The 21,030-nt window shown below is 41.9% G+C and overlaps 2 protein-coding genes across 2 annotated transcripts in view; one reads left to right on the plus strand and one right to left on the minus strand.

Moving 5' to 3' along the window:
• LOC131098741 (zinc finger and SCAN domain-containing protein 2) lies at positions 1-3,216 on the minus strand. Its single transcript, XM_058045987.1, has 2 exons — positions 2,724-3,216; positions 1-2,508 (listed from the first exon to the last, which is right to left on the minus strand). Exons 1-2 carry the CDS (start codon positions 3,004-3,006, stop codon positions 1,721-1,723), a joined length of 1,071 nt encoding a protein of 356 aa, XP_057901970.1. The 5' UTR covers positions 3,007-3,216; the 3' UTR covers positions 1-1,720.
• Positions 2,903-21,030, plus strand: part of tesk2 (testis associated actin remodelling kinase 2) — a 22,640-nt gene continuing 4,512 nt past the window's right edge. The window contains exons 1-11 of the mRNA XM_058045985.1: positions 2,903-3,030; positions 4,516-4,978; positions 10,715-11,040; positions 11,212-11,331; positions 12,568-12,689; positions 16,874-16,922; positions 18,788-18,934; positions 19,120-19,202; positions 20,296-20,380; positions 20,476-20,559; positions 20,844-20,930. Of these exons, the coding sequence (XP_057901968.1) occupies positions 10,918-11,040; positions 11,212-11,331; positions 12,568-12,689; positions 16,874-16,922; positions 18,788-18,934; positions 19,120-19,202; positions 20,296-20,380; positions 20,476-20,559; positions 20,844-20,930 (900 nt within the window). The 5' untranslated portion in view covers positions 2,903-3,030; positions 4,516-4,978; positions 10,715-10,917. The remainder of the gene's footprint in view (positions 3,031-4,515; positions 4,979-10,714; positions 11,041-11,211; positions 11,332-12,567; positions 12,690-16,873; positions 16,923-18,787; positions 18,935-19,119; positions 19,203-20,295; positions 20,381-20,475; positions 20,560-20,843; positions 20,931-21,030) is intronic.

Below are 21,030 nucleotides of genomic sequence, written 5' to 3' on the forward strand. Positions count from 1 at the left end.
ATAAGTCGCTCCCGGAGTAAGTCGCACAAGGCCAGAAATGCATAATTAGGTAGAGAAAAAAAAACATACATAAGTCACACTGGAGTATAGGTCACATTTTTTGTGGGTAATTTAATTTAAAGGTGTCCAGTGTTTATGTAACATAAACAGTTTTTTCATTTATAAATCTTTCCGGAGTATAAGTCGCACAAGGCCAGAAATGCATAATTAGGTAGAAAGAAACATACATAAGTCACATTGGAGTATAAGCATTTTTTGCGGGTAATTTAATTAAAAGGTGACCAGCATTTATGTAACATAAACAGTTTTTTCATTTATAAATCATTCCGGAGTATAAGTCGCACAAGGCCAGAAATGCATAATTAGGTAGAAAGAAACATACATAAGTCGCACTGGAGTATAAGTTGCATTTTTTTGCGTGTAATTTAATGGTGTCCAATGTTTATGTAACAAACAGTTTTTTCATTTATAAATCACTCCAGAGTATAAGACGCACAAGGCCAGAATTGCAAAATTAGGTAGAAAAAAAACATACATAAGTCACACTGGAGTATAAGTTGCATTTTTTGTGGGTAATTTAATTTAAAGGTGTCCAGTGATTATGTAACAAACAGTTTTTTCATTTATAAGTCACTCCGGAGTATAAGTCACACAAGACCAGAAATGCATAATTAGGCAGGAAAAAACCCATACATGAGTCACACTGGAGTATAAGTTGCATTTTTTTGCGGGTAATTTAATTTAAAGGTGTCCAGTGTTTATGTAACAAACAGTTTTTTCATTTATAAATCACTCCAGAGTATAAGTCGCACAAGGCCAGAAATGCAAAATTAGGTAGAAAAAAAACATACATAAGTCACACTGGAGTATAAGTCGCATTTTTTGCGGGTAATTTAATTTAAAGGTGTACAGTGTTTATGTAACAAACAGTTTTATCATTTATAAGTCACTCCGGAGTCGCACAATGCCAAAAATGCATAATTAGGTAGAATAAAACATACATAAGTCGCACTGGAGTATAAGTCGCATTTTTTGTGGGTAATTTATTTTACAAAATGCTTGACCAAAACAGACATTACGTCCCCTTGGAAGGCAAGTTGTAACAATAAAAGAATAGAGAACAGGCTGAATAGGTGTAAGATATGCTAACACAATGCTTATTCAGCTACACAACAAATTGACATGAACAGAAAAGGAGTCCAGTGTTTCTGTAAACAGTTTTTTCATTTATAAGTCGCTCTCGACTATAAGTCACAGGAACAGCCAACCTATGGAAAAAAGTGCGACTTATAGTCCGGAAAATACGGTATTTAGATTTTGAAACAGGAAACATTACCATTACCGATATCGACATCCGCCAGCATAGGACAAGCATAGGCAATCCAGACATATGCAATGGATGAATAACAAAAACCGAGGTACTACTGTATGTTCAAATTGTTGTCATTTTTTTCTGTTTTAAGCAGTGTAAAGCAGATCATTTGTTGTTATAGTAGCGCAGTGGAAAACTAGTTCACAATGCAAGTGTTTTTGGGGAACCCACACAAGCACAAGGCAATTTAAAATCTACACAGAAAGGCCTAGTCGGGCTATGAACCCATAAAGGAACCACTCTTTCACTCTGCTACTTTGTCCTAAAAAACTTGTGCCACAGTTCCAGTAAAAGTACTATGTAATGAGTACAAAGTGATGCTAAACTACAACGCTAAGAGAGTCGGGGTCAAGCAGAACTTTGGGCCAACCCGTCTTTGTGCGTGCGTTGGTGCGTTCGCAGGTTGCTCCTCTGGGAGAAACACTTGCCACAGGTGTCGCACGTGTACGGTTTCTCGCCCGTGTGGATGCGCTGGTGGATCTCCAGGTGGCTTACTCGATCAAAGCTTTTGCCGCAGAACGGGCAGATGAACCACTTTTCTTTGACGCGGCCGCTGGTTACGTTTTTGGGAAGCCTGGGGTCGCTAAAGACCAGGATTCTGTTGTGTGGACTGAAAGCTCTGATTGACTCTTCTCTGTCCTCGACCTGACCCAGGTGTGCTTGTCTTAAAGTCGCAGGACCTCTGATCTGACTGGATGTAGCATGTCTGGCACCCATGATCAAGCTTTCCGAGAAAGCCGCCTCGGAAGAACCATCAAGAATATCCAACGCGTTCTCAATGAACAGGATTTCCGAGTCCAGATTCTGGGAATTTGGTGCCAGAAAATAGTCCGACTCCTCTGTGGTGTCGCTATCTCCCACAGAAACTGAGGACCACTGATTGTTCTCCTGGTCTTCTGAAGAGTCTGCCGGTTGATTGCTGCTGTGTTCACAGTCCGATAGCTGCTCCACAATCATGACGTCATCCTCATCTTCCAGCTTGACTGGGAGGTCTTCAGTGGTTTTGTCAGAGGTCCTCAGGCTCGGGTTCTCCTCACAGTGAGAGGGTAATACTACTATTCTCTCACTGGCGGAGGTGTCCATCGTTTCTTTAGCGCTCTGCTCCGAAGACGACTGGACTGGCTCATAAACTGGACCTGAAAGGACAAGAGCCGTGTGAAGAACGGTTTGCATTGCAGTCTTCTAAGTGGATGAAGTTCCTCCAGAATCAAATACTTACAGAAATACTGCCAAACACACTTTATTAAGGTTTATTAATGTCCACTCCATCACTAATATGTGCAGATGTCCATCTTTCTAGACGTAACAGTGACAATTTATAAAGATTCAAAAACATGCTACAGTTGTTTACCGTCGGTGGTGGGAGTGGGCGGCGGCTTGTGTTGCTGATCGGTCTTGGAGGAGCCAAACGGCAACACATTCGGAGCTTGTCGCTGGTTTTCCAGCAGCTTCCTCTCCAAGGCTTCCACCTCCAGGTCTCTCCTGCGTAGCTCGGCGTGGACGAGAGCAAAAGCGTCCTCCCACAGTTTGGCTATCTCCAACACGGCCGCCTGGGCCAGCGTGTCCATGATGGAGGCTAGCTTGCTCTGGAAAGCCGCACCGTGAGCCATGCAGGGCCCCTGTTGCGTTGACATGGCTGACGGTAAAGTATGCTTCAAGTGAGATTGCTGATAACTCTACAAATTACACGTTAACGTTTATGTTTTTCCCAAAAAAATTACATTACTGTGGCTCGGTGTAATGCAACAGAATCAGGAAGCGCTCGCCGTCATGTGATGTAAATCTACGGCGAAGGCGAAGGGACAAAAGTTATCAAGTCGACACAAACTCGTCATGTTACGATGGAAAGATGCTTAAGTTCGGATTTTAAAGTATTCAAGTGAAAGTAATTTAATGTAATACACACACACGCACGGCCAAAGCACGGCTTTCAAAGTGTATTGTAATGTCGTGTCTTCTGGTTTTGGCCACCAGATAGCGCTACAATTACAAAGTGGGCGAACACAGGCAATTGCCTCGGACCTCAATATTTCCCGGGGCCCCCTAACGTTTCAAAAAGCTGTTTTTTTTCTTCAATTTAAAATACACACTGATGTTTTAGTCTTAATTCAAATGCTAAATTAAAATGCCCCTTCTTTCATAAGCATTTCGACCACTTCCCCTTCAAGGGATTCCTTCTCATGCAATAGGCCAGGGGTTCACAAACTTTACCAAAATTACCTTTTGTCCTATAAACAATACATGCTGCGTTTTAATTTTAATTTTAATTTTAATTTTAATTTTAATTTTAATTTTAATTTTAATTTTAATTTTAATTTTAATTTTAATTTTAATTTTAATTTTAGTTTTTGTTTTTATTTTTATTTTTATTTTTATTTTTATTTTTATTTTTATTTTTATTTTTATTTTTATTTTTATTTTTATTTTTATTTTTATTTTTGTAATCGTGCAATAAAATATAAATATGCAAGATAACTATTTTACAATAAAACTAATTTTAAAAATAATATTTGAAAAAATGAATCATATTTTTAATGACCTCTCATGGTCCACCTGCAGTACCACCACATCCCATCAGGGGGCCCCAGCCCACACTTTGGCAATAGACTATTCCATATTACTGTGCAAGTGCAAATTGATTCTGGAAGATGGGAGCGAAACAAACTTGTTGTGGTAACAGAGTTACCACATTGGAGTGGAGAAGAGAAGCAAATTTTTTAATCAAAACTACCAAAGGTGTCGACTTTTGTCACAGTCAAAACAAGCAGACACGATGACAGCAGCATCACTGCTGGTGTCAAGTGATGCTTGACACTTTTCACCACAAAGATGTGAATGTTAAATATTGCTTAATGTTCTTATCTATTACAGTAACAGTGTTGAGATAAGTCATTTGTAATAATTGCATAAAAACAATTGATTTCCCATGCTCCATGTTGTTTTGTAAATGTGCTATATTCTGATGATCGAGTGATTCACATTCTGTGCCAATGCTATTTCTCATATTCGGTTTGTAAATGCTTGTATTCGTAAGAGTAAGTGTTTATGTACAGCACGTAATTGGCGTTAGAAATTGGAGAAATTGGTTGTTGCACATGTATAAAGTTTATTCATTGCCAAGTTTTCTCGTTTTTACAAAATAGGGGCAGATGAAGGCGTGTCTCACGATTGGCCACGCGGTCCGTCAATCTACAGTAGGCGGGGCCCGTGGCCGAGACGCACAGGGGAAACGGCAAGAGCTGTCAAACGGCAACAATCGCCTCTGAATTATCACCGCAGGCGGAGAAAAACACCCGACATGCCTCGACAGGAGAATGTCGACGAATGAAGCTTCGGGACTGTTTTTGTACGCCGTTTTAGCCGAATATGGACAAAACTCACTGTGTGGCGTTGGGCTAACGTCTATTAGCTTGAGTTTTGTTGACAAACTAGCCTAGTCAAGCTCCCCAAGCTAGCTAGCTAAGTAAACGTCGGTTAAACAAGTTATTGGAGTGATTTAGCTACTCAGCACCCCCCCCACGCACAAACGCCTTTTTATTATTTTTATTTTCTGAAGGTGGAAAAACGGAATACCCAGCATGAACTGATGTAGCCGAGTCTAAGCAGGTACGTTCATCTTGTGTGTGTGTGTGTGTGTGTGTGAAAGCAAACTTAGTTTCCTGTCTGGCGTCAGACAAGAATTGAAACTTTATTCGCCTCTGTGTGGCAGCCACGGCGGCCTTAGACGTTATCTAACGGCCTCTAATTAATGAGATTTGCTCGAAAGCCCCTTTGGAAGCATTAGCCGTCTGAGGCATCTAGATAATGAGCACGGATGCTGCTGCTGACACCCCCCCTCCGTGGAATGGCAGGTATGCAGGCAGCATACCTTCTTTTCAGGTTGATTGGCTGCAGATAAGCAAGTACCCTATTCACCATTTTGTTAAGGAAAAACAAACTGTCAGTAAATGTAAAAGTTCCATCTATTTTCTATGCCGCTTATCCTCATTAGGGTCGCAGGGGGTATGCTGGAGCCTATCCCAGCTGACTTGGGCCGAGAGGCGGGCTACACCCTGGACTGGTCGCCAGCCAATCGCAGGGCACGTATAGAAAAACAACCATTCACACTCACATTCATACCTATGGACAATGAACCTAATATACATGTCTTTTGGAATGTGAGAGGAAACCGGAGTACCTGGAGAAAACCCACACATGCACAGGGAGAACATGCAAACTCCCAAGCGTGCCCAAGCGTCGAATCTTCCCCATCCCCTGACTGTGTGGTCAACATGCTGACCACTTGACCACCATGCAGCGCGATGTGAAGTTCATTCATTCATTCATTTTCTACCGCTTTTTACTCACGAGGGTCGCGGGGGCTGCTGGAGCCTATCCCAGCTGTCTTCGGGCGAGAGGCGGGGTACACCCTGGACTGGTGGCCAGCCAATCACAGGGCACATATAGACAAACAACCATTCACACTCACATTCATACCTATGGACAATTTGGAGTGGCCAATTAACCTAGCATGTTTTTGGAATGTGGGAGGAAACCGCAGTACCTGGAGAAAACCCACGCATGCACGGTGTGAACATGCAAACTCCACACAGAGATACCCAAGCGTAGAATTTCCCCATCTCCTGACTGTGTGGTCAACATGCTAACCGCTCAACCAGCGTGCAGCGCTATGTGAAGTTGTCATGCTTAATAAATCTGAAATAATAATGACACCAACAGCAAGCGAGACAAGGTTACTCAAGTTCCCCGTGGACCAAGTCTGGTCCTCCCTGAATATGTGTTCCCTGTAATAAATAAGATAAATAGCCGTGGATTATAGCACCATTTCTATTTGATTCATTGTTGACAGACTCAATTAGGGTGCGTTCATAGTTATCATTTTTGGTATGGCCAGTGTGGCATAAAAAAAAAAAAAAATTCCATCTCTATGCCTAGTGGTTAGGGTGCTAATTTCATGCATGAAGTCAAAATATATTATATACCACAGATTTTACCACATGTGCAAAACCGGCAGGGGTACAAATTTTATAGAGGTCCATTCCTATAAAATAATTCCTAACGGGGCTGACGCCACCTTAGAGATGGTCTTTAAGAGATCAGGACTTGCCAACCCACCGAAGCACTGGATATGATGGCACCAAATGTGAGCGTAACCACACGATCTGCAGCAACACCCAACAGAAAGCTAAGTGAAAACCATGAATGGAACCACAAGCGTAATTACAGTTAAACATATCTGAATCTTTTCAACAAAGGGGTCGTGTTCATCATTGCAGTTCGGTGGATAGTGGAAAGTGGAAAGGTTGTCTTCACATCATCACACAAGGGAAACATTTTTTCTTGTCTCTTATATAATTTCTATCTTCATTACATCTTGGCTGGTAAAATTCCACCGTATAAGAGAAAGTCTTACAAGTGTATGTGACTAGGAAGTCACGTTGTTTCGGAGGTGTGAGGTTTGACATGTACAATGTACATGTCAAATATGCCTTGAGGCTTTCCCCAAGGATTCTTGGTCGCTGTGATGGTGGGCTGCATGGGAGGACGGATTGGCTCCACTGTGTCATAATCGCTGCTGCTTTTGCACATTTTTTAAATTATGACAATATTTATTTAAAAAAAAAATGTATGAACCTGTTTGGGGCTTCACGGCAATTCCACCCTCGGCCATCTCTGTGTGGAGTTTGCATGTTCTTCCCGTGCATGCGTGGGTTTTCTCCGGGTACTCCGGTTTCCTCCCACATTCCAAAAACATGCTAGGTTAATTGGCCACTCCAAATTGTCCATAGGTATGAATGTGGGTGTGAATGGTTGTTTGTTTATATGTGCCCTGCCATTGGCCAGTCACCAATCCAGGGTGTACCCCGCCTCTTTCTCAAAGACAGCTGGGATAGGCTCCAACATGCAACCCTAATGAGGATAAGCGGTATAGAAAATGGATGAATGGAAAAGACGGCAATATACTGTCGGTAGACTCCAAATTGTCCATAGGTATGAATGTGAGTGTGAATGGTTGTTTGTCTATATGTGCCCTGTGATTGGCTGGCCACCAGTCAAGGGTGTACCCCGCCTCTCGCCCGAAGACAGCTGGGATAGGCTCCAGCAGCCCCCGCGACCCTTGTGAGGATAAGCGATAGAAAATGAATGAATGAATGAATGAATGAATACTGTCAGTATTACATGTTATGTTAAAATGTTGTTAGAGGTTTTTTTGAGGAGGGCTTTGTAGTTGAAATAGTTATGTCCCGATGACATGGATCCAGGAGGGGCTCCTTGTGAGAGTGGCAGAAATCGTGAGAAAGCCCCGGAAGAAGACGAAACACAGTTAAATGGAAAGAAACGCCAACATAGTTGAAATCCAAAGTGCAGACTCACTTTGGCGTTTGAAGTGTTGATGGCACAACGCCGGTTAAGTACTGTGCAGAATGTGTCTCACGAAAATATGCAAACATGCATGGTTTGCACCACAAATGGTGTATAGTGGGAGAATGTTGATTTTTCTTTTCAGATGCTAATTATCGTGTTGTTCAAGAGACCTGTGTAGTTTACTTCTGTTGTCAACGTTGTATGCTGCTCAAACACATCCGGGTCATTCTCTGTCTCTTTCCGGTGATTATGTCGCTACTACTGTACTACTCTGAATGTTTATATGCTTTATAGCAGGTGTCTCAAACACGCGGCCTGCGGGCCAAATGTGGCCCGCAGGACACTAGTTTGAGGCCCCCGCCTTGATATGAAAGTTTAATGTTAGTGCGGCCCGCGCAAGTTTGATATGGATGCTGTATGGTATCATGTACCCAGAAAAAATTATTATGTTTGATTAATGTTCATGTTAAAGGTTAAATAACTGTTAATAGTTATCCTCCCTATCCGTGTGGAAGTGGTAATTTTTTGGCTATTTAAATTTAAAGGAAATAACTTGAAGGCTACCGTGAAGGCTAGGTCGCTAGCTCTCTAGTTTGCGAGTTAGCATGTGTCTCAAGACCCTGCAGTTGCGCAATATGTTGTAAATAAAAAGAGTATAAATGTGACTATAGTCGTGTTTTGTCATGTCTACAGGGTTCTAATAATGCTTTGTTCATTTTAATCAGAAAAAAATAATTTCTACCCACCAACTATGTGGTTTCTTAAGTTTTTATTATTTGCCGTTTTATTATTATTATATTTATTTATTTATTACTGATTGATTTTCTTTATTCTTGATTTGTTTATTTATTTTTCATCTTATTTTGTGGAGAAAAATAAAAAGTAAGATATTTGAGAACAGTGGAATGTTTTATCAGAGCTTTTCTTGTAGAAAATTGGAACCAAAGCAAAGTTTTTTACATTTTTTTGTTTTTAATCAATGCGTTTTTTTTTTGTTTTTTTTTTGAAAACCTGATGCGGCCCAGTCTCACCCAGACCCGAGCTCCAGTGGCCCACAAGTAAATTGAGTTTGAGACCCCTGCTTTATAGATTGTATCTACTTGAGAGACATGAGATGTTGTGTTTACAGCTTTTACTATTTCACCAGTCATTGTTTTTGCACTATTGCTGTTTAGACTCTGGTTAAAATGACTTTTGGCTTTTGTATCCATCTATCGCCATATCTAGACGTTATCGTTGTCATTAGCCATGTATCATGAACCGTATTGTGAGATCCCCAGCCCTAAGGCGTTATGCCATTTGAATATTCAAAACACTCACAGTGGCGTTATATTGTGGCGCAGCTCCAGTGTGTCTGCCAGCTGTTTCCAATCAAGCTTAGAGTGAGAGCGTAATTGCGACCTATTCTCAGCAGCAGCACTCACTACAAGCGAGCCTCCGGTCTATTCCTGCTCGCAGCTCCTGAAATTAGAGAGCAGGGCTGAGGCCTGGCACCGGCGGGCGGGTTTTGTCTCTGAAAACTAGGTGCCGTCACAGAGTAAGAAAATGAGAACGGGAAAGGCCTCTTAAAGATGTGGCAACGACGGATGCCATGATGTCACACAAGCTCTACAGTGTCTTTCAGGGTTCAAATGAAAGCATACAGAAATCATCTCTGTACTGTTTTTAGGGTCTGATCTCACAAGACCCCGTCTGGGCTTTGCTTTAATGAAGGCGTCTTTTCTTAATTTGATACTATTTATTTTTACACTTCGAGTGTGTCACATGCTGTAAAATACACAATAAAGACTGTCAGTTGTTAGACTGTTAGACCAAACAGAACCTCCAGTACTTTTTAATGACTGACTGGCTCATTTAACTGACTTAAGAGTGCAAACATTTTCAGCTCAAGACTCAACTGAGACATTTTGTTCCTCCCGAGCAGCCAAAACGTACTGAAGTACATCATATATTTACCTAACCTGTACGTGTAATGTACATAAAGTCATGCTTAGGAAGATAACAGAGCCATTGAGATAAGTTACAATTTTAAAAGGTAGAAAGACATTGTGATGGCAGATAAGTGCACAAGTGTTAGCTAAGGAGAAAGTAGCTAGCTAGTAGCTTCACGTGCCTTTTTTTTTGTGTAGTTGTACTCCATGTTTCCTTGAAGGTGTTTGTTTATGAGTGACCTTTGTCTTGAAACTTCCTCTCATGGCCATGTTGCGTCCTGTGCGGCACAAAGGTTCTAGAACAGGGGTCTCAAACACACGGCGCGCGGGCCAAATGTGGCCGGCAGGACACTAGTTTGAGGCCCCCGCCTTGATATGAAAGTGTAATGTTAGTGCTGTCTGCGCAAGTTTGATATAGATGCTGTATGGTATCATGTACCCAGAAGAAATTATTACCTTTGCAAGACCCTGCAGTTGCGCAATATGTTGTAAATAAAAAGAGTATAAATGTGACTATAGTCGTGTTTTGTCATGTCTACAGGGCTCTAATAATGCTTTGTTAATTTTAATCAGAGAAAAATAATTTGTCTACCCACCAACTATATGTGGTTTAAGTTTTTATTATTTGCCGTTTTATTATTGTTATTATATTTATTTATTACTGATTGATTGATTTTCTTTATTCTTGATTTGTTTATTTATTTTTCATCTTATTTTGTGCAGAAAAATAAAAAATAAGATATTTGAGAACAGTGGCATGTTTTATCAGAGCTTTTATTGTAGAAAATCAGAACCAAAGCACTGAAAAAGTTTGTATATTTTTCTGTTTTTAATAAATGCGTTTTTTTTGTTGTTTTTTTTTGGAAAACCTGATTTGGCCCAGTCTCACCCAGACCCTAGCTCCAGTGGCCCCCAAGTAAATTGAGTTTGAGACCCCTGTTCTAGAAGGTTCTAATCTCCTGACAATCAGCGTTCTTTAGCAATGCTAGTAAGAAAATGACTCCTTGCTTGACTGATTTATCTCCATGTGTTTATGCCCATTCAGGATTGCACCGGCTCACAACCTCCAACCAACATGTGAGAGCCCCCCTTCCACACATGCTTCCTGCCGGACCTGCACCCTCCCGCTGAGCCCTCCACCTTTCTGCCCCAACCCTGTGCTCTTGTCATGTGGACAATAACATACAGAAAAAGACTCCTGCTACCCTCACTGGTGTCGCCATCTTTCTTGCCATCCTCATCAACGCCATGGAGCGGAATAAACGAAACTCCATCGCTGGGTTCCCCACGCGGCCTGAACGCTTTGCTGAGGATAGAGACAGCCTTGGCGGCGTAGGTGTGTGTGAGATGGGCATGGGGCAGCCATCACAGGTCAGTTTATCATGCAATGTTCTAAGAAAAGACGTAAGGCATGATAGTCAATGATATGTGATGATAATGATACCTAACTGATCATTGTGAGCCATCCATGGAAGCATCCACCGCTTAGAATTCTAATGGCGCCATCCGCTAACTTGCACGTTCTGTGGCGTTCACCCCCAGGTGGGCAGGGTGTGCCCGTCCTCCTACCGAGCCCTCATCAGTGCCTTCTCCTGCCTTACGCGCCTGGACGACTTCACCTGCGAGTGGATCGGCTCAGGCTTCTTCTCTGACGTCTACAAGGTGGCTCACTTGATCCTACTCCGCTTCTTCCTGCTTCTCTTATTGAACAATCCGGTCAGGCCGTTATGATTTTTAGATTCAAAGCCATTTAGATGTGTCTCTTTGGTGTTGCCCTGACATTTTGAGGCCAAGTTGGACACCAATCACTTGACAGACTTCACGTCACGGGATGGAGGTCATACATGCATGCAGAATTGATGCCTCTCCATCAACAAGCACCTACTCCTTCTCGTAGGGGGAACAAAAAGAAACATTGAACGGGCTTTGAAATAACGGCAAGGAGGCTTTGGACATTTTAGGGTGCATGATGCAGATGATTTTCAGAAGGTGTGATGTGAAGGTACCAGGACAGAGACGAGGAATACTTGGTGTTGAATCACAAGCCCGCATTTAACTGCAGGATGATGGAGAAGATGGGGGAGTGTTGAAGGAAAGGGGGTGGGGGGGGGCTTCTGAGGAGTGGACCATCTGTCGTTCCTGCTGTCCTGTTGTGCCCCCAGCCCCCCACCACCCCAACTCACGCCATCCCACCTTCTTTGCACTTGAGCCGGGCACTTCATGATGCATGATTACAGTCTGAAGTAAAGCTTATCATTTGTGACACAACATGAGGTCCTTTCCTCAGATTTACATACTGAAAGATGCTCTTTAAATAATGACTATAGGATGATAATGCATCATAACAATCATCATAGCAATCCTCCAAATTGTCCATAGGTATGAATGTGAGTGTGAATGGTTGTTTGTCTATATGTGCCCTGTGATTGGCTGGCCACCAGTCCAGGGTGTACCCCGCCTCACGCCCGAAGACAGCTGGGATAGGCTCCAGCACCCCCGCGACCCTTGTGAGGAAAATGCGGTAGAAAATGAATGAATGAATATTTAATCGGCCCATTATGACTACCCATGTGATACGGTCACTAGGTAGCCTCTCCTCTCATGAAGCGGTCGCCTGCTGGTAACTTTTATGATGTTGCGTAATGCTTAGATTGTGGGATATGTGTACGCCTCAGCCTGAGGGGTGGGGGTTATGTCACTGTATGTCACAACAGCTAGATGGAAACTAAAAAATCCCGATAATGGCAAATTGATCACACAGCTCTGCTTTGACCGACCGACCTTTGAGTTTTTACTTCCTGTTTTTCATTTCCCACTGCACGAGCCTCTTTATATATGCGTAATGTGTACTTATCAGGGTGTCCTGTTAATTATTACTGTTGATTAATGGCTTTGCAGGTGTGTCACAGAGCGTCGGATCAGGTGATGGCACTCAAGATGAACAAGCTGAGCAGCAACAGAGCCAACATGCTGCGAGAAGTCCAGCTCATGAATCGCCTCTCGCATCCCAACATACTCCGGTAGGTCCACTCGCACAGTACGTGTAGTGGAAATTCAGTGGAACCCACATGTGCCGACAGTCCGTCTGTGTCGAACAAATCTGCAAGTCCCGGTCCACCGTTGTCTTCATTTTGCTTGAAAGTGATCATAAAATGGAGTTTGTTTATGTCAACGTGTTGTAGTATTGTTAACTTCTTTATTATCTCTAATCAGCATCAAATCACAACAGCAACATAACTACTGTAGCATAGCATTAAAATGTACACAGTGACTTCCTGTTCAGTGCAAAGTAAGCGTTTTAAGGCAAGATTCTCTCACAGCAACTATAAAAATGCATGTTGTATTGTAAGACGCAACCAAATTGCCACAGCAGCATAAAAAGTAATAAATGAAGACAAGTATCTTAATTCAAAACTCCTTCATTATTGCTCTTTCTTCTTATGAAAATATGCAAGTAATGGCAGGGCTCTACATTAAAAACAAAAATGACTTGCCCATGGGGAATCTTTAAGGTGAGAACTACTTGCCAGAACTTGCCCGAATATGCTGATAGTACTGATGCATTGTATTTGGAGGAATGTCTGAAACATTAACATGGCATGCCATACTACCTTACATATCGTAGTCGTAGTAAGCAGTGATATTTATAAGTTGTGCACCACAACATTATTGAATAGACACATTTGTGTACTAGTAAAGTGTTTAACTGTTTTTAATCCAGAAAAAAAATGCTCAACGGTCAAACAATAATTTGTGAAGCAAAGGTGAGAAAAATACACAGAGAAATGGAAGCGCTAGATTTTGTAGCTTGTGCAAAATCAGCACTTGGTATTGGATCTAATCTGTGGTGTTTCATTGTGACCACTTCAAATTGTCACAGCAATGTGATTCACTCACCTGTGCCATCATTTGATTTGCTGCCGTTAATAAAATACTTGTTTAGGAGGCACTGGTTCATCACTTTTTGCTGTTTTCCTTCACAAGTTGTTGAAGAATTAGACCATGTTAGCATTGACGCCATGATAGATGTTTTCCTAGTCAAACGATCACTGATTGGTTGATTGCGAACAAGAACGGGTGTGGGTAAAACGAGGACTGTGGACCGCAGTCTAAATAAACGATTCTGATTGGTCAATTTCAAGATTTGCAAGGATTGGTGTGCAAAAAAGTCCGTGTTTTACCAACACCCAACAAGAACCACTTTTAAAAAAACTCTTGGCAGTATGGCATGCCAAAGTACACTTGCCCGACGGGAATATCACTGATTGGATTTACTTGCCCCAATTTTGTTTTAACTTGCCCCGGGCCATCGGTACATCGTTATTGTCGAGCCCTGAATGGCTAGTTTTGGTTTCAATTTCAGTTTTGTCGACAAGCACCTAGTATGTTGATGGCAGTCAGACATTGCAAGGAGCGTCGACATAAGCGGGTTCTGCTGTAATAATAAAAAACAAGAAGCAAAGACATGGTGACAAAAATAAAACCAAAGCAGAGGGACGCTGGTTATTGAATGCCTCATGTATTCTCAAAAGTAGTAATATATGATAATTTGTCTGGTTGATGATGGTGTCGGCAGCAAACTGTGTCAAACATCGCGTCCACAACGTCGTTTCTAAGCTGCCAGCTCCTGTTACAGTCTGCAGCCGATGCCCGCAGGCCAAAAGCGATTGAGGAGGCCTCGTTCTGTCGTAAGAACGCATGCCTCAACGCTCTTGCTTGAAGAATGTGGTCAAGGATTTGTTCCACAAACACGCTGATCTTCCAACTCCACCGGGAACATAATCAGTAGCAATGGCTGCCTTTGAAGTCCTCAGACTCAAATGCTGATTGGCTCTTACACCCAAAGCACCACTTTTATTAATAGATTGCTCTATGACCTATGACATCCTTTTCAAATGAAAATATGAAGTTATTGACTGAGCTCTTTATATGTTTTAAAAAGTTAGCACTGCATCACATGATCTTCTATTTGTCTCTTTATCAACTTGACAGAGGCAAAATATGTTGTAAATACATCAATCATCACTTTCATGCTCCGGGGTGTTTTTTTGCAGCCTGCAGTGGGCTTGTGTACGCGTGGTGTGCATGCATGCATAAATGTGTATCCTTTACAAAGCCATCTTTGTGGCGCACACCTCCTGTAGCAGGGAGTGTTTCTCTGTGTTGTCAGCAACACTGAAGGGGGGGCATTGTTTGCTCAAATCCAAACAAGTTGGCCTTTTCTCTGTGAGTGGGAGACCCTCCATGACTCGACGCAACGCCGCTTACTCGCATATTGGTCTTTCCCTCCATGAGGGATGTTTTCCAACCTTGGAAATGTAACATGATGCCAGTGCAAGGAGGGAGCTAGATAGTGTTTGTTGGGGCACTCAGACACACCAGGTCGAAGGAAAAATGGAAGCAATGTAGCAAGGTATAACGATGCTCCAGGAAGTATCATTGGGGGGTGGGGGCTACTTGTTTGGTCTTGTCTGATGGAATTTCCACTGTGATTCCTACTTTCTTTGTTTACAAGCAGGGCACAGGAGAGTTTTGGTTCATGTATGTTGTCATGTGAGGAGATGTTTACATCGTGGAGACATGTAAGAGTGTTTTTGATGCTGTCATTTAAGGGCAACAATTACCTTGTATGTCTACTTATCATTGACCATAGTTTCTCAAAGTAGTGGAATAGTGGCTTAAAGTGCTTGTGATACCCACATTTTTTTGTCATACTTGACATTGAGGTAGTGGAGAACTACAAATTCCTGTGTGTTCACCTGAACAATAAACTGGACTGGACTGGAATTGAACTCGGGTCTCCTAGCTGTGAGGCCTGCGTGCTAACCACTCTACCGCTGTGCAGCCCCTTTTTGTTTTATTATCTTGTCATTATTTATTTACTAGTTTTATTACACATCAACTGAATTCTTTCAAGCCTTTTCTTTTTTTGTGTCAAATTTTTTTTAATATTTCATCACACACAATTTTTAAAAAATGGGAAATTTCATTCCGCTGAAAATAATTGAAATTATTATTTTAATTAATTAAAAATAAGTTTATTTTTGTAGTCAATGCTTGGTTGAGTCTTTTGCACGAATCACTGCTTTAAAACCCTCTGCTAACTAAAAAGAACACTGAAAGCCATATTTTCTGTGTTAGATGTTTGCTCAAATGTTCAACAGTTTGTTTGTTTTTTTTAACAATTGTTTTGTTAAACTGCCATCTATCACATCCATCACCAAAGTTCTGAGACGGACTGATAAATCTGGTTCTTGGGATATGGAATGTCATGTCTCTGTTGAGAGGTTGAGACATTCCAACATAGTCAGACTCATCTCAACCCACAGTTTGGGTTCTGAAAGTAAACTCACACTCTCGAGTTTACTGGATGTTGTTCTACTCTGGAGTTGCTGGTGTGGACTTATTAATTAGCTTGGAGTTGCAGTTGTCCCTGGTGAATGAGAATGGTCTTTGTCTTGTATAGTGCTTTTCCACCTACAACACCCTCAAAGCACATTAGCACGTTAGCTCATTTACCTGCTGATGACGAAGCATCAGGAGTATCTTGCCCAAGGATTGGAAATGATCACAGGCGGACAGAGGATCGAATCCGGGTCCCGACCGTCATTCGTGTGTACATGCCAAATGGCAGGTTAGAGTAGTCAATGACAACACAACAGAACGCACAAAATGCATTTTTTAATGAAACTTTTTATTAAGAAACATCTAAACCTACATTGCCTTGTGTGAAAAAGTGATTTGGATTTTTTTTTTTTGGTAGCTCCAAATGGTGATTACCGATAATCATGATCAATAAATGGGAAAAGTGATTAATCTGATCCACCCTCAGCCATCTCTGTGTGGAGTTCGCATGTTCTCCCCGTGCATGCGTGGGTTTTCTCCGGGTACTCCGGTTTCCTCCCACATTCCAAAAACATGCTAGGTTAATTAGCGACTCCAAATTATCCATAGGTATGAATGTGAGTGTGTATGGTTGTTGTCTATATGTGCCCTGTGATTGGCTGGCCACCAGTCCAGGGTGTACCCCGCCTCTCGCCCAAAGACAGCTGGGATAGGCTCCAGCACCCCCGCGACCCTCGTGAGGAAAAGCGGTAGAAAATGAATGAATGAATGATTAATCTGATTACAAAAAGTCATCACTGGACAGCTTTAGTTTTATTATGAGGTAAACTGCATTTAAACACCACTTTTACTGTTGCAGGTTCAAGGGAGTGTGTGTGCATGAGGGCCAGCTGCACGCCTTGACAGAGGTAAGACGTTCCCTTTTTTAGATTCTAGTTTTTGTACGAGGTGAACAACATGGCAGCAAAACATTTTGCTGCTGCGGAAATAATAATGAACCTCAGTCCTCCTCGGCACAACTTTGCCGCAAGGAGGAATGCGATGCAGCCGGTGAACGTGGTTCACTTTACCATTTGGCCATTAAAGCTCTGAAGGTTATTTAGCACTGAAACATTTGCACCCAAAATAGACATAATTAAATATCTTACATAATGTGCCTCCTACTCTTTTTTTTTTTCCTGCAGCCTTTTCTAGGTACTCAAAAACAGAATTTACACTCATTAGATACTTGATTCAGGACACCCTTTAATATTGCCATTGGTTGATGTCAGAAAACACGGCCTATATTTAACACGCGCACACGTGTGTGAATGGCATCATTGGTGGGGACACATTGCGGTGGGTCTGGCTGTGTAAACAGATCCTGTTGTGTTACGTCACAACCAAACTGGACTCAAGTGGCGACCTCCTGCTGTTTTGCTGTTTTGTCATCTGACCCCCAAATACACCAGGAAGGAAAGGGGTAGGGGGTTAGCGTGGGCTCCCTTGAAGAGTGGACTGTGTATAAAGCAGGGGTCTCAAACTCAATTTACCTGGGGGCCACTAGAGCTAGGGTCTGGGCAAGGCTGGGCCTTATCAGGTTTTCCAAAAAAATATGCATTTATTAAAAACAGAAAAATATACAAACTTTTTCAGTGCTTTGGTCCCGATTGTCTACAATAAAAGCTCTGATAAAACATTCCACTGTTCTCAAATATCTTAATTTTTATTTTTCTGCACAAAATAAGATGAAAAATAAATAAACAAATCAAGAATAAAGAAAATCAATCAATCAGTAATAAATATTAAACTTTCATATCAAGGCGGGGGCCTCAAACTAGTGTCCTGCGGGCCACATTTGGCCCGCGGGACGCGTGTTTGAGACCCCTGGTATAAAGTGACATTTTGGAAAACTCTAGCCAAGTCTCCGTTGTTGTTATTGTACCTCATTCTTTGGGCTTCTGATTGACTAAAATCCAAATCCCCACTAACAGTAATTCACAAGCAATTGGAGGATTACAAAGCTGCTAGCAAACAATGCTGCGTTGTTTCCCTGCTTAATCGTACACACACAGTTCCGTGCAGTAGTTTTCATATGTGAGCAGGCCAGTGTTCTGCTGCAACATCTCCTGGCATTGGCCTCTTATGTGGTCTACTTATAGCAAAAAGTGTTGCATTAGTATTTGTAGGAGACCTGTATACTGTTTATGAGGGATTCTTAATACTTTGTGCTAGCTATGATCAGCAGCGATGAATAAACAGGCAAAGTCCTCAATGTATTTTTTTTCTTTGTCTTAGCATCCATCGCACTTTAGCTGTTATTAATCTGACTACAGAACATTGACTATAGTAGCACTGTGGTGTTTTACACGATGCTGTCATGGCACTGAATTGATTTCCCGGTGTGTCATTTAACAGCCATCAGCCTCTCATGGCCTAATTCTGCGCCTGATCACCAACTTAAACCCAGGTCTTGATCCCATCTCAGCTCTGTTCAGTTAACTACCGGTCTTCCGTGACATGGTCACACTGGATTAGCGCATCTTTGTGTATTTGCAAGCAGTGCGGTCACGCAAGTTATCTTGGTCCAGAGCCGGCAGAGGCAAAGACTAAAGACAAAGAGTAAAAATGTTGTTGAATCAAGCCAAGAGTGTGCAAGATAAGCTATTAATCTGAAACAAAACCTAATTATTTCTACTGCCTGCATTATTTTGAATTATTTAGTTTGAATTATTGAATACATTTCATTTGTTCTACATGTACATTGATGTTTATTTTGTGTTGGCTTGGCTAGTACATTAATGGTGGCAACTTGGAGCAGCTTCTGGACAGCAACAAGCACCTGAGCTGGCCAGCCAGGGTCAAACTGGGCAGCGACATTGCCAGCGGTCTGGCTTACCTGCACGCCAAAGGCATCTTCCACCGGGACCTCACCTCCAAGGTGGGTACGCTCCCCTCAACACATTAGTAGGCTATATGGCAAAACACTGCCCCCTGTCGACGTAATCGAGCACAGCAAGGCATGGATGTGTAGTGCTTATGACGTGCACACAACCAAACCAGTAGGTTGCAAGTAGTAATGATGATGATGATGATGATAATAGCAATGGTCTCCTCTCTCCACAGAATTGCTTGATCAAATGTGACGACAACAGCTACACAGCAGTGGTGGGAGACTTCGGCTTGGCCGAGAAGATCCCTGCTAATCTGTAAGTGCTCCCCTTCACTTACACCTTGAGTTAGCAACCACAACGCTCGTTTTGATTGAATAAAGCACAGAAACATAATGTGCTTTCACATCAGAGCAAACAAAAAAGCACAAGGAAAAACATTGTTCAATCAAAATGTCTGACAGCATTGGTTTTAGCTGACGCCACACTCTTATTGAAATAAAAAAGGCACATGCTGACACCCCACCATTAAGCCCCAAATCTAATTTCTTACTAGTTAATCCCTTTTTGATTATGTACTGTAAGAGCCTTGTTAAGCTCGTGCAGGATTTACCAAGACACTCATAGAAAGGAAAAAGGGTTGTTTTGTTCACTAAATGTGTGTAAACTGTTTATGTATAATTTTTTTTACTCTTTTAAAATATATACTAAAATAACAAATTGGGGTGGGGGGTACTCATTCAAGGTTGGCAGGTGCGTGTATGTACAGTATAAAGGAGGGGGCTGTGTCCGGACTAAATGTATATAAAGAATAAAGGATAGGTGTTGTCTTCACTAATATACAGTATGTATGATGTGTGTGGGTGTATGTATATACACACACACACACTGTCATTGGGCCTTTTAAAAATAGAATAAAATCAAAATGGCCCCAGCAGCGGAGTGGAGAGGAGTATCCATAACATTTCTTCAAGGTCTGCATATGTCCTCACTTAATGTATGTAAGGTATGGGGGATCAATTTCATCATCATATTTATAGAGCAGCAATGATGAGAGACGACTGATGTTTTTTTTTTAAATAGGGGGGGAAAGTGTAGTTAATGTGCAGCATTGCTAATAATTAGAGGCAGGATATGAAAGCAAGGGAGTGAAAAGTGCAAATCCTATGTTTATAACTCTACACAATGCATTTGTTCAGCTTCACGTTTACACAATTTGAACTTAAACGTCACTCAGAAGCACACAGACCTTCTCCAAGCATCCTTCATAGATACTCTCCTCATGTACTAATATCTATTGAGTCATTATGTGTGGAGAGCATTAGTGCTCCAAGCATCCCTCAAAGATAATGTTTTGTCATGAAGGGGTATTGAAAAAACCAAAATGATGTTTTATCTTGTCTTAACGCAGCACGGAGCGAGAGAAGCTTTCAGTGGTTGGTTCTCCTTTCTGGATGGCTCCTGAGGTTCTGAGAGACGAACCTTACAATGAGAAGGTGAGCCATTATAGTGTCCACTACGTATTCACTGAGGAACGAAGCCAGAAGATGCAGTATGACTCTTTGGACCTCATCTCCGTTGTCTCTCTCAGGCTGATGTCTTCTCTTATGGCATCATCCTGTGTGAGATCATTGCCAGGATCCAGGCTGATCCAGATTTTCTCCCCCGCACCGAGGTGAGCACACACCCACACAACATCCACCTCACCTAACCCCAAGGAATAACAAACCTAGGAGTGTCCGTCTCACTTGAGCAAAAAACGTGATTTTGAAAATGTGTTGTTCCGCTCCAGTCCTGTAGGTGGCAGCACCGCTCACTAGGGTTTAGTAGAAAGTCAATGATTTGATGTCATAGCAGAAAGGATGATATTGACAATAACCAAACTCACACTAGATTGGATGAACATGAATTGACTTGATTGTTATATTTTCAAATCTGCCCTTTTGTGCCACCGAGCAGAACTTCGGCCTGGACTACCACACCTTCCAGCACATGGTTGGTGACTGTCCACCTGACTTTCTCCAGCTGGCCTTCAACTGCTGCAACGTGAGTCCACTCTGTCTCCTCTTGTCTTTCTTAAATGAAGTCATCACATCAAAACAACAATGGAGTTGATCAGACCCTAATGATAAATTGATTTATCATC

The sequence above is a fragment of the Doryrhamphus excisus genome, chromosome 1, assembly GCF_030265055.1.
Source record: "Doryrhamphus excisus isolate RoL2022-K1 chromosome 1, RoL_Dexc_1.0, whole genome shotgun sequence".
Lineage (NCBI taxonomy): Eukaryota > Metazoa > Chordata > Actinopteri > Syngnathiformes > Syngnathidae > Doryrhamphus > Doryrhamphus excisus.

Bases quoted from the DNA above. Each gene is read 5' to 3' on its own strand.
- LOC131098741 (XM_058045987.1), bottom strand. From the start codon at position 3,006: ATGTCAACGCAACAGGGGCCCTGCATGGCTCACGGTGCGGCTTTCCAG. The intron at 2,509-2,723 runs GTAAACAACTGT...TTGTCCTTTCAG, and splicing joins GCCCACTCCCACCACCGACG to GTCCAGTTTATGAGCCAGTC.